Source organism: Anomaloglossus baeobatrachus, chromosome 2, assembly GCF_048569485.1.
Source record: "Anomaloglossus baeobatrachus isolate aAnoBae1 chromosome 2, aAnoBae1.hap1, whole genome shotgun sequence".
In the NCBI taxonomy this organism is placed as follows: domain Eukaryota; kingdom Metazoa; phylum Chordata; class Amphibia; order Anura; family Aromobatidae; genus Anomaloglossus; species Anomaloglossus baeobatrachus.
In genome coordinates, this window is record NC_134354.1 from 644,029,678 (window position 1) to 644,043,057 (window position 13,380).

The window sequence follows — 13,380 nt, forward strand, 5'->3', positions numbered from 1 at the left end:
AGATGATGGTAGCACAAGCTGCGTTTTCAAAAATGGACATAAAAAACTGAATTTACATTAACACTATTAGTCTACCAAAAAGCGGATCAAATACGGATTTGAAAACACATTTGAAAGAGGCCTAAATAGCATTTCTGCTTTACGTTTCCAGCGTGCCCTTCATTTTTGTGTGATGGTGGGTTAGACATGTGCTGTTTACTGAGCCTAATGTGCAACAACAAATTTAAACAAATAACACATCTTTCCTGTATGCACCCAGAACCACGAGCAGTTCGTGGTACATATTGCTAATCCCTGCTTACCTGTTCCTGTATCTAGTAGCATAGATAATTTGATCTTTAGAAAAGATATTTCTAAAGATCCCATATAATATGCTATTGAGACCAGGGACTAGTCGCAAGGGCATTAGTTCCCTTGGCTAGTCAGCCCCCTTAACATCTAAGCACGCCCCTGTGGGTGTACTAACATGCTAATGAATGCGGAGCATCAGAGGAGGGTTGCGCTCACATCTGCTGCCATCGCGTCCAACGTCTGAATTTCGGCTCAGTGCGCATGATCCCGGACTTTTGGTCATGTGCACTATGAAGCCGGGTGTACGAGTCCTGGCTTCAAACTCGTGTAGTTCGCATGACTGGAAGTCCGGGATCATGCGCACTGAAACAAAATCCAGAGATGGTGGCAAAAAGATGAGCGCGACCATGCCTCTGATACTGCACATTCACTATCATGTTAGCACTCCCACTGGGGCGTACTAACGTGCTAAGGGGGCCGACTAGCAAAGGGAAGTAACGCACTTGCGACCAGTCGCTGGCCTCATTAGTATATCATAAAGGATCTTTAGAAATACTTATTCTAAAGATCTCTTTATCTATGCTAGTGTATACAGGGACGGTTAGGCAGGGATTAGCAATATACACCCAGAACTGCTCGTGGTTCTGGGTGCATTTTGCACGTGACAGGTTCACTTCAACTTTATATAACACAGAAGTAATGATTTGGATTTTTGAAATTTGGTTTAAAATACCAACTTTTTTCAATTTTGACTGTTTTATTTTGAGAAACTACATATAAACGGAGGTTAGCTTCCTATCTTCAATGCCTAGTCTGCCATCCATTATTTAAAAATGTAAAAAAACAAATTTATTAAATAATTCAGCCTAAAATTTCCCCTTTCTTCCATGGAGGCGGGTCAGTTGGGTGGCTTTCACTCGTGTGATTACAGCAATTATCCTCTCTTGAAAGCACTTATATCAGCATTGTTCCTTTAAGGAGATGAGCGGGTGTGTCGGGAGTAACTATGGAAACTTCAAGCCAAGAATAAAAGCGAATCTCATGCAAGACGTTTAGAGGAGGCTGTAACGCACACAGGCAAGCACAGAACAGGGATATCAGGATTTTGGACGCTGAAGTTCAGGAGGGAGGGAAAGGGTGGTCATAACTTGGGAAGAAGAAGAATATCATCATCCATGTCACAGGTGTCTCCCATTGACCCTGCCTAATCTTCTATATCTTCTGCTGGTCTCCTGGGAAAAGATGGACATCAGGTGAGAAGATGCAGGTGTTGATGGGTATGTCACACCTTCATCACAAGCAGTTTGCGTTTCCATCATTGTCTTGTTGGAGTCTCGTTGATGGTGAAAGGCTTAGCCACATTTGCCCTTATTACTCAGATGGAGCTAAGTATAGATCGCCTTTCCGCCCCTTTATCTTAGCTAGTCATCTACTCTATTACAGCACTAGTTCCAGAAACATTTTCATTGCTGGTTTAAAGAATTTGCAAACGACTTGGGCACAGATGTTGTTCAATGATATCCATAGCTGAAGGCTATTTCCAAATGCTCAATTCTATGGTATACAGAATAGTGCCATAGGCATGCTGAATGCGGACCTACAGGAAATATTCGCTGTGGAGTAAATTACACTTTGACCCAGCATTTACTGACAGGCAGTGCTTGATTTTTGATAATAATTCACCCCCCTAACCACAGACAGTCACACGGCACAAATCATCTCCTGCCAGCCCGTCCAGTGCCACAAACACAAACATTGGCACATACTTTGTAATAGCTTTTGTCAGGCAGATTAGTGACAGATCTGTCTGTTTTCAGTTCCAGTCTGCGCTTGGAGAGCGGGTACACTGAGAAGTAGATGATGCCAGCCATGAGAGGGTTGCTTGCTCCTCAGAATACTTTCTTAGATACCATAGCGACCAGGTTCGATGGAACACGTAAGTAATAGACTTATCATTTTACTTCTTCTCTCTTATATATATCATTAATTGCAAGGGAGAAAGTAACTTGCTTAGGACACCTATAGCTATGGGAAAAGTTAAAGGACATTCTTGAACAATTATTGCCACATTCATGGGACTAAAATGATCGGATGCAACTAATGGAATGGATTCTAATCATGGCTCACATCTTGCTTGTTACACGTAATGGCCAAGGCTGATCCGCAAAATAGATGAGAATAGGTCGTGATCTGAATTTGGCGGACCGGAAGCAGAACTGATGTGTGTATGGGTCAATGAAAGTCTTGGAGTTAGACAAAAAAATAGGACAGTACTAGGAGATGTCAAACGGATGTGTGTGTGCCGCCTCCTTGCCAGCAGCCGGGCTGCTTGGATTCGGATCCACAGTGGCTCAAGGGGTCTCCGTACCCGAGGGTCATGTGGCCAATCGAAAAGAAGGGGGGAACTATGTACAGGGGGAAATGAGAATGTTCGTGACGCCACCTACGGTGTGTGGTAATGTGAGGGACCACCGCTGCGGTTGGGGAGCCCGGTGACGATGGTGTGGCAGCCTGATGTTTTAACCCCTTCGTGGGTAGGGGGTTGGTGTCCCGGGGCCGGCGGACGGTTGGTGAATGGGTGCTGCTGGGGTAGGAGCAGGGGAAATTCAGTGTACTCACTCAGTCCAGGAATAACAACAACGACAGCTTGTAAACCAGAATTATGAGCACCACTGCAACTTGTAGGGAGCATGCTTGGATCCGTGCCCTTGGTGTTGCTGTTAGCCTGTGGCCCTCTCCTTGGCACCTCTGTCTCTGTTGGACCCGTGGGTATAAAACTCTTCGGGTCCCGCTAACCCGTATGGCTAATGGAGTGAGCTTGCTCTCAGGGTTCACGTGTAGGATTTCTGTGGACTGTATTGGAAAAGTCCTATCCCATTAGTGCGCTAGTACCCCGATTTTGGAGAGGGTTGGGGATGACACTTGAAGTCTTCACCCCCGTCAGGTAAATTACCAGAACGCGTGAAGCTACTTTCCAGGCTAGGGTCCACCTACCCCGTCGTGCCCTGGCCCCTGCCCGGTGATAGCTCAAGGCCGCCGGCTGCCCTCCTCGGCTGTCCATGCCCCTTGACACTGTCCCCTGCGACTGGGTTCCAACTCCTACCAGGCCCAGACCAACGTCTGCCACCTAGTACGTAGGAGCTCTTCTCCGTGGCCTCTCCTCACGAGAGTCACCACTCCACCTCCTCTCCTTTCACTCTCCACTGCTCAACTCCAACTGCTCAACTGTCACTTTCCTCACTTTCTCCTCACCAACCCCCCATGTGGGCGGTCCTATTCCCTTCAGGCCCCCCAATGGTGTGTCTGGTAGGTTAAAGTGGGAAGTGTTCCTAGAATTTTGATTGGCTAAGCTGTTAGCAACACCAAAGGACCAGGATCCGTAACCAAGGAGGGTGGATACTGTGCAGAAGGGCAGATTGCACAATACCTTGTGACGACCTGATAGGCCAGGGCGTCACATGTGAATTAACAAACAGAATCTCAATTTGACCATACCAAAGTTAATTATAAAGTGAGGAGAGAGATAAATCACCCCACCCACACAACTTCCACAAGTAAAGAATAAAACAGGAGAATAATGGAGTTTTTTGTGTGATATACAATGTCTTTTATTTTTTAAAAAATATTTTTTTAGGTTTTCTAACAGTTGATTACATAAGCTGACAAAAAACAACAGATGATAGTGGACACATCTGAAAATGTGGAGGATAAAAGAAAATAAGGGGGACACAAGATGTATAGCCAATGATTACAAAATGATTCAGAAAAAGGGGCCATGTGCCGGGAAATTAAGGTTACTAACCAAAGCAGGTGCTGTCGCCTACACATCAAATGTACACATCAACAAAGTGCTATGTGCCAGCAAAAGAAGATTGCAATATACCCATAAATTTATCAAAAGATAGCAGCACTGTACAGGAAAGTGCTAAGTGCAAGGAAAAGAGGGTAACAATAGGGAAGCTGGAAAGGTTACATCAGTAGCAGTAGATTTAGTAGAATTAAGATCATACAAATAGCAGCAGTTTCCCTAAGTAAAGTGCTGGAGTGCAATCATAGCAGCAATGGTGATGAAAGTACAAAAAACGATGCGCAGGCTACATACCATTAAAAGGTCAGGGAAGTTCGGATCTTGTGAGAGTGTCCCCTGTAAGGCAAAGTTCCCCCCACACCCACCGACGTACGTTTCACCTAGGGGAGAGAAATATCCTTATACACGGCTTCTTCAGAAGCTGAAGAAGCCGTGTATGGAGATATTTCTCTCCCCTAGGTGAAACGTACGTCGGTGGGTGGGGGGGGGAACTTTGCTATTTGTATGATCTTAATTCTACTAAATCTACTGCTACTGATATAACCTTTCCAGCTTCCCTATTGTTACCCTCTTTTCCTTGCACTTAGCACTTTCCTGTACAGTGCTGCTATCTTTTGATAAATTTATGGGTATATTGCAATCTTCTTTTGCTGGCACATAGCACTTTGTTGATGTGTACATTTGATGTGTAGGCAACAGCACCTGCTTTGGTTAGTAACCTTAATTTCCCGGCACATGGCCCCTTTTTCTGAATCATTTTGTAATCATTGGCTATACATCTTGTGTCCCCCTTATTTTCTTTTATCCTCCACGTTTTCAGATGTGTCCACTATCATCTGTTGTTTTTTGTCAGCTTTAGTAATCAACTGTTAGAAAACCTAAAAAAATATTTTTAAAAAAATAAAAGTCATTGCATATCACACAAAAAACTCTTTTGTTCTCCTGTTTCATGCGTCACATATGAATGTAGGCTTCATGGCAGGTGAGCTGGTAATTGACAACTATGGTCAGAGTGGATAATCCTAGTATCTGCTTCTATGTTTGTTAGCTGATGGTGTTATGTAGCAACTCTTTATGGCCAAAAGTCTTTAAAGGGAACCTGTCAGGTGCAATATGCACTCAGAGCCAGGTGCATATTGCTAATCCCTGCCTAGCAATCCCAGCCTATTGTAGCATACATAAAGAGATCTTTAGAAAAAGTAATTCTAAGGCTGTGTGCGCACATTGCGTCGTGTCCCTGCAGAAATTTCTGCAGGGATTTAACAGCACATGTGCACTTGAAATCGCTGCAGAAACACTGCATAATGGATGCAGTGTTTCTGCAGAAAAAAAGCCGATTTCATGCGCTTTGGATGCAGCCTCTCCCATAGACAGAGCGGGACTTGCATCCAAAGCGCACGGAATAAGTGACATGTTGCTTTTTAGAACGCAGCGATTTGGAACAAAATTTTGGCATCCAAATCGCTGCTCTCTCAAATGCAACAAGCGCATGGATTATGCACAATCTTCATAGATTGTGCTGGGGACGCAGGTCGCATGCATTTACGCTGCGGTGCAATACACAGCGTAAATGCATGAAATTCGGCAACGTGTCCATACAGCCTAAAGATCGTTTATTATATGCTAATGATTCCAGGGACTAGTCACAATGGCATTACTTCCCTTGGCTAGTTGGCCCCATTAGCATGTAAGTACGCCCCTGTGGGCGTGCTAACATGCTAATAAATGCGCAACGTCAAAGGCATAGTCGCACTCACCTGCTGCCACCGCCCCGACGCTGGATTTCTGCTCAGTGCACATGATCCCCGGACTTCTGGTCACGCACACTATGAAGCCAGGTGTACGGGTCCCGGCATCAAACTGGTATAGTCCGCATGACCGGAAGTGCCGGGGACTTCTGATCATGTGCACTGACCCTTTGCCCAGAGTTCTCAGGCGGTGCAACGGACACAGGTATGTGCATCACTGCCGATGATTACGATGGGCACAGGGCATTGAATAGCATGTTAGTACACCCCTATGGGCCTGCTAACTTGCTAAGAGGGTTGAATGAGCACAGGAACTAACGCCCTTGCAACTTGTCCCTGCACTCATTAGCATATTGTGACGCCCTGGGCAAGCCAGGGGTCACCGGTCACAACACCACACGCACCCCACATTCCCTGCAGGTACATCAAGCTAACCCAAAATCCTTGTTGCCTTCCTCCAGGGGCTGATGTCCACACCAGGGGGTGGGCCAGGCGGTTGGCTCCGCCCACCGAGGAGTTCACAGCCCTGGAGGCGGGAGGAACCAGGCAGTTAAGTGAGGGAAGTGAAAGTAGAAGGAGGTGAAGTGGTAGAGGAGCTTAGGAGAGAAGCTGAAGTAAAGTGGAAAGAAACAGTTTGTAAAGCCTGAAGTTGGTCCGGGTGTGTGCCCCGGACAGTGACAGCAAGGTCAGTAGATGGTGGTGATAGTCTGCAGGGGGACTGTTCGGAGGTTGCTGGAAGGACCGCGGACGGGTGGTGACCCGGCGGTACCGGAGCAATATACGAAGAACAGTCAGCACCAGGGCAGGGGCCTTTCGGATCCCAGCAAGGCTAGGAGTCGCCATAATTTGCCAAATCCGTCAGTGAAGGGGACATCTGTCTCCTAACAACCAAGTCCTGATTGAAGGCAACAGCCCGACCGTGAAGGGGAGACACCGCCACCGCCAAGGCACCAGTTTCCCAGGGCCAGCGCCTGCGGGCAAGAGTAGAGCTCCTTCGACCCAGCTTGAAGCCGAGGAGTGGGTAACCGGTGGGAACCCATCGCTACCAAAAGGACTTTACATAGGTGCAGGGAAGAGACCGTCACCGCTAACTGCAGGGAACATCAGCATCGTGAACCGTCCGAGGGACCCGTCCAACCAGCCGTTTGTTTACCGAGAACTGTGTCGTGTTTACTGGCTGAGTGAGTACCTCCGTGCCGTGCGGCACAGCGCTGTCCCTGCGCCCCTGCACCTCCACAGGCCCCATCCCCGCCTGTCCACGATCCCAATCCCATCACCGGGCCCCGGGAGCACCAAGACCCCTACCCACGGAGGGGCAGATCAACAACTGGCTGCTCCGTACCATCACTCCCGGGCTCCCCAAACAGAGCAGCGGTGGTGTCCACTCAATCACCACAGCCGTGGGTGGCGTCACGGACAATAAACTATCCCAAAACCCAATCCCCTTTCACTCACGGGCGAGGAGCGCCGCTCGAGTCCCCGGGATCCGGCCCATCGCTCGAGCCACCGAGCAGCAGCGGGCTGCAGCAGCCGCAGCGGCAGCCGGGCCTGAGCAGTGGGAGAGCGCGGCGTCCCCTCCTCCGCCCGTGACAACTTGGCGTCACGAACAGGATCTTACCACTCTGCCGTTGGGTAGAGGTGCGCCTTGTGACCGCCGGAGGTATCCGGCTGAAAAATTTCAGAAGTCGCCATCTTTGGCGCGAAAAGTTCCTGCTCGAGCGTCTTCTCGAGTAGCAGAGGCGCAAAGGCCAAAACCCCGGCCCGATAGAGGAGGGGCCGGAAAGAAGCTAAGGGGGGACGCGATGGCGGCTGGCTGCATGTGAATGCAGCTATAAAAGCAGGGACGCCAGAACTCTGCGGACATCTTGTTCCTGGGAGAAGCCGCCAGCAGCATGTGGATGCCGTCCCGCAACACCGTAGCCCCCGCGCCTGGAACCGCGGCGTGGGTGGAGATCCGGACCGCGCAGCTCTACCAACGGCTGCAGGTTAAGATGCAGCTCCTCATGGAGGAGTGGGAGACCGACATGGCGGACATCATAGCGACCGTGCAGAGACACGAGGAGGAAGCGGAGGAAGGGAGGGTGAGTGACCCACGCCCCGATGCCCTTGAAGGGCCGGTCATCGCGGCTGCGGGACCCGGTCCAAGCCCTCTCCCCCCGCTGCCTCCCTCGCCACCCGTCTCGGAAGCCGTGACCCCGCCATTAGGCCCGCTACCACCGCAACCAGTAGCGATACCCAGCATGCCCGCCCAGGCGGGCCGACCTGTAGCCGGAGCCCATAGTCGACCGGAGGTGTTGCCCTGGAAAGCCCCGAAAACTGAACCGGAGGCGTCTCCCGAGAAAGTCCCCGAGCCGGAGCCGATGACCCGCTCCGTGCCGAAGGCCCAACTGCGGAAAGCCCCTGTGCCCATCCCCCACACCTCGGCTGAGGTTGCGCCGGGTTGCCGATGCAAGGCAGCGTCTAAGGCCACGTCACCGCGGGACCTGTCGCCCAGAGTACCAGCAGTGGGCAATATCCAACAGGTCTTGCGGGGCCCGACCCGTGCGCCGGAGATCGCAGCAGCGCCGTACTGGGACAGGGAGCCAGTACCGTTGGGCCCGGAGATCGGTGAGAGGGAGAGGAAGAAAGCGGAGCTGGTGGCCCGTGCAATCCGGGAGAAAGAGAGTCTCCGTCAGGCAACGTTCCGTGTCCGGGGGCCGCTGAACGAAGGGCAGGTGAGGCGGTTTGATGTCCGCCGGGCCTGGAGGCCGAAGTGTTTATAGCCCGGCGGGATGTGAATGCCCACCTGCCTGAGGAGCATCCCGGTCGTAATTTGATGCCGGGCGACATCGTGCAGTACACCCGGCACTGTGGGGAGAGGGGGTGGTTCGCACTGGACACTAAGCTAAGGGGCAGCCAGGAGTCCCGTGTGAGCGCCTCGCCCCCTCCCTCAGGTGATGCCAAAGAGTATGAGTAATGGCAGCGGAGCACCGTTGCACCGTCCCCGTTGGGACCACCAGTGTGTTTGTTTTGAAAGTTTGATGAAAAATGATAACCGAACAGTAACCTGATTGTCTGCAAACCGTGATTTGGAAACCGGCCGTTGCCGGCACCGTTGTCCCCGTGGGGACCGTTTGAAAAGTGTTTGCATGAGGAACTGCTCATGGACAAGCCCGTGAACTTGCAGGGCAACCACAGACGTTAGTGGCTTGTAAATAAGTTGTGTTACCGTTACCGTTTCTGCAATTGCCGCCTCCGGAGAGGCAGGTTGGAGGGAGGGCCCACAGCAGAGCAGGCTGGGGCCCAGCCACCACAGGAACCGGTGGCTACCCTCTGGAGGGGAAGGACAGATCCCGCTCGGGTAACTTGTGCTGGACTGGGGTCAAGGGGTGCTGCCTGGGCTTTAGGGGCAGCATCAGGGCCAGGTTGCTTGGGTGGGAGAGAGCGAAAACCGTAACCGTACACTGTTTGAAACCATTTAAGAAATGTGCCTCCCGATGTGGGATGATGTCATAACTTGTAAATATGTTACCGTTTTCCTATCTTTTTCAGAAAAACAAAAGGAAAATAAAACCGGTGTTGGACGGGCAGCCCGAGGACGGTCTGCGTTTTGCTAAGGGGGAATGTGACGCCCTGGGCAAGCCAGGGGTCACAGGTCACAACACCACACGCACCCCACATTCCCTGCAGGTACATCAAGCTAACCCAAAATCCGTGTTGCCTTCCTCCAGGGGCTGATGTCCACACCAGGGGGTGGGCCAGGCGGTTGGCTCCGCCCACCGAGGAGTTCACAGCCCTGGAGGCGGGAGGAACCAGGCAGTTAAGTGAGGGAAGTGAAAGTAGAAGGAGGTGAAGTGGTAGAGGAGCTTAGGAGAGAAGCTGAAGTAAAGTGGAAAGAAACAGTTTGTAAAGCCTGAAGTTGGTCCGGGTGTGTGCCCCGGACAGTGACAGCAAGGTCAGCAGACGGCGGTGATAGTCTGCAGGGGGACTGCTCGGAGGTTGCTGGAAGGACCGCGGACAGGTGGTGACCCGGCGGTACCGGAGCAGTATACGAAGAACAGTCAGCACCAGGGCAGGGGCCTTTCGGATCCCGGCAAGGCTAGGAGTCGCCATAATTTGCCAAATCCGTCAGTGAAGGGGATGTCTGTCTCCTAACAACCAAGTCCCGATTGAAGGCAACAGCCCGACCGTGTAGGGGAGACACCGCCACCGCCAGGGCACCAGTTTCCCAGGGCCAGCGCCTGCGGGCAAGAGTAGAGCTCCTTCGGCCCAGCTTGAAGCCGAGGAGTGGGTAACCGGTGGGGACCCATCGCTACCAAAAGGACTTTACATAGGTGCAGGGAAGAGACCGTCACCGCTAACTGCAGGGAACATCAGCACCGTGAACCGTCCGAGGGACCCGTCCAACCAGCCGTTTGTTTACCGAGAACTGTGTCGTGTTTACTGGCTGAGTGAGTACCTCCGTGCCGTGCGGCACAGCGCTGTCCCTGCGCCCCTGCACCTCCACAGGCCCCATCCCCGCCTGTCCACCATCCCAATCTCATCACCGGGCCCCGGGAGCACCAAGACCCCTACCCACGGAGGGGCAGATCAACAACTGGCTGCTCCGTACCATCACTCCCGGGCTCCCCAAACAGAGCAGCGGTGGTGTCTACTCAATCACCACAGCCGTGGGTGGCGTCACGGACAATAAACTATCCCAAAACCCAATCCCCTTTCACTCACGGGCGAGGAGCGCCGCTCGAGTCCCCGGGATCCGGCCCATCGCTTGAGCCACCGAGCAGCAGCGGGCCGCAGCAGCTGCAGCGGCAGCCGGACCCGAGCAGTGGGAGAGCGTGGCGTCCCCTCCTCCGCCCGCGACAATATCATATAGGATCTTTAGAAATACTTTTTCTAAAGATCTCTTTATCTATGCTACTAGCTACAGGGACAGTTAGGCAGGGAATAGCAATATGCACCCAGAAATGCTCGTGGTTCTGGGGGCATATTGGACCTAACAGGTTCACTTTAAAGTGATACAAAAATCTAATTACTAGGCTCTAGTGATGAGCGAATACTAAATATTCAGGTTCGGATTATTCGTAACGAATACCTAGCACAATTCCAGTATTTGTCATGAATAACAAACCTAGTGCACGTCAATGCGAAACCGGAACATTTTTCTGGGAAATTTTCAAGAAAAGTGCTCGAGTTCCAGATTGACTTGCATTAGGTTTGTAATACATGACGAATATTGGAATAGTACTAGGTACAGTGGAACTTTGGTTTAAGTGTAACTTGGTTTAAGAGCGTTTTGCAAGACAAGCAAAGCATTTTAAAAATTTGTAACTTGGTTTAAGAGCAATGCTTTGCAAGAAGAGCAAATTCTCACTGTGCACGCTTTCGGTTCCGTCCTTTCACCTCGCTCTGACCTGCTCTGGAGGTAACTTTCTATACATATGTGCTGTATATTGTATACAGTATACCATTGTACAGTACAGTATATACTATATAGCATGTCTATCAATTTGCATTTGTGGATATAGTATTGTGCTTTCTTTCTGCTATCCAGTATAGCACATTGCTTGTACTGTACCTCTCACACACCAACGATTTTATTGTAAGCTAATCTGCAGTTTAATTTGCTTTATATGTTTTTTACTGTACAGTACAGTATTTTGTATTAGTGTACTATAATAATTTTATATGAACACACATTATTTTGTATTACTGTAATAAGTTTGTATACATACAGTAAATATTTTTGGGTTGTGGAACGAATTGTCTATGTTTCAATTATTTCCTATGGGAAAATTCACTTTGATATTAGAGTAACTTGGTTTAAGAGCAGACAACCGGAACCATTTATGCTCGTAATCCAAGGTTCCACTGTATTTGGTACGAATAATCCAAAACTGAATATTTAGTATTCGCTCATCACTACTAGGAACTTAATTATATGAGATGGATTATAGACAATGTGCAGAAGAAAGATTTGCTAAAAGGTAGCGAAAGACCAATTTTCCCTCTGTTTTAGGAATAGCGGCAAAAGCAGCACAGGGTAGGGTACAAAGTATTAAAATTTAACCTTTAATAGTTCCTATTAAAAAAGGGAAGCAGGTATAACCTTCCTCCACATCTGTTATCTATAAAACCAAAACATACAATTCCCCTTCAGCATGTACAGGGGTAACAACAGGCCCAGGACAACACCTGTGCAGATAACAAGGGTAGGTAAACTGACCCGTGTCACAAGGGACACTGGGATAGTCCAACCCTTTTTGGGCCCGGACCATCCGCTTCACTTATGAAAGCAATTCCTCTAGCCTTCCGTTTCTAGATGTCCTGGTAGAGAAAACTGTGGAGGGGGGTTTAGCTACAAGTACTTACCGTAAACCCACAGCGACGAATTCGCTCCTAAGGTGGGAGAGCGGGCACCCCCTGGCTCTAAAGAGGGGTATTCCTCGAGGACAGTTTGCCAGGATCAGGAGAAATTGCTCCAATGAGGATAGCTGTACCGTACAGTCTGACGACCTTGAAGCCCGTTTTCTAGAAAGGGGTTACCCACTTAGGGTCATCAATGAGGCTCGGAAGGTGACCAATCGAACTGAGAGAGCTAAATTACTATACCCACCAACAAAAGAGAAGGATTATGCTAAAACCAATGAAGTGATCAGATTCATCACTACTTTTAATAACGGGGCTAAGGAGGTGAGGAGGGTGCTTGAAAAACATTGGCCTATACTAATGATGGACGAGGACATCGGGACTTATGTCTCTGACAGACCATGTATTACCTACAGGAGGGCTAGGTCCTTACAAGACCGACTGGTACATAGCCACTTTACTGACAACAGGGAGTCTAGTAGCGGATGGCTCAGGAGTAACACTAAAGGTTGCTACCGTTGCAGTGGCTGTGTGGCTTGTAACGCATTAAAACCAGGAAAGAAATTCTCAAGTAACGTCACAGGGAGAGAGTATGAGATCAGACATTTCATTAACTGTCGCACCAAAGGTGTTATATATAAGGTGACGTGCCGCTGCGGTCTTGAATATGTAGGCAAAACTAAGAGGGAGCTAAGAAGGAGGGTGGGTGAGCACCTGAGGGATCTCAGGTTGAAGAATGATACCCCCCTGGCAAAGCATGTCAATACAACACATAATGGCGACCCTGGGTGGATTTCTTTTCAGGGTATTGACATGGTTTTTCCCCCGAAACGAGGAGGGAACTGGGACAAGAGGATCCTTCGGCGGGAGGCCGAGTGGATCTTCAGGTTGAAAACAGTTACTCCATCGGGCCTCAATGAAGTCCTGTCCTTTGCACCCTTTTTGTGAGAGCAGGTTGAGAACTAGACAGGAGGGCCAGTCGTCGGACGAGCGGGGGCGCCTCTCACCATATCTTCTAGGGTGCCAACCTCCGCAGATAGGTAGGGCTCGCTTTTCTTAGATAGAGTGAGTGGTGGAGGTGTAGGTAGTGGATGTATTTCACTTTTCATTACTCTGATCCGACTATGCCCTGCCGTAGGAGACCTTCTCTAGTACAGGTTCCATCAGACCGTTTTTTCGATCAGATAA

General features: G+C 49.9%; 1 protein-coding gene across 2 annotated transcripts in view; it reads left to right on the forward strand.

Annotated features, from left to right (window-relative positions):
• Positions 1-1,346: 1,346 nt before the first annotated feature.
• Positions 1,347-13,380, forward strand: part of KCNH3 (potassium voltage-gated channel subfamily H member 3) — a 166,178-nt gene continuing 154,144 nt past the window's right edge. For both annotated transcript variants that reach the window (XM_075336943.1, XM_075336944.1), the window contains exons 1-2: positions 1,347-1,544; positions 2,109-2,227. In XM_075336943.1, coding sequence (XP_075193058.1) covers positions 2,149-2,227 — 79 coding nt within the window. In that variant the 5' untranslated portion in view covers positions 1,347-1,544; positions 2,109-2,148. The remainder of the gene's footprint in view (positions 1,545-2,108; positions 2,228-13,380) is intronic.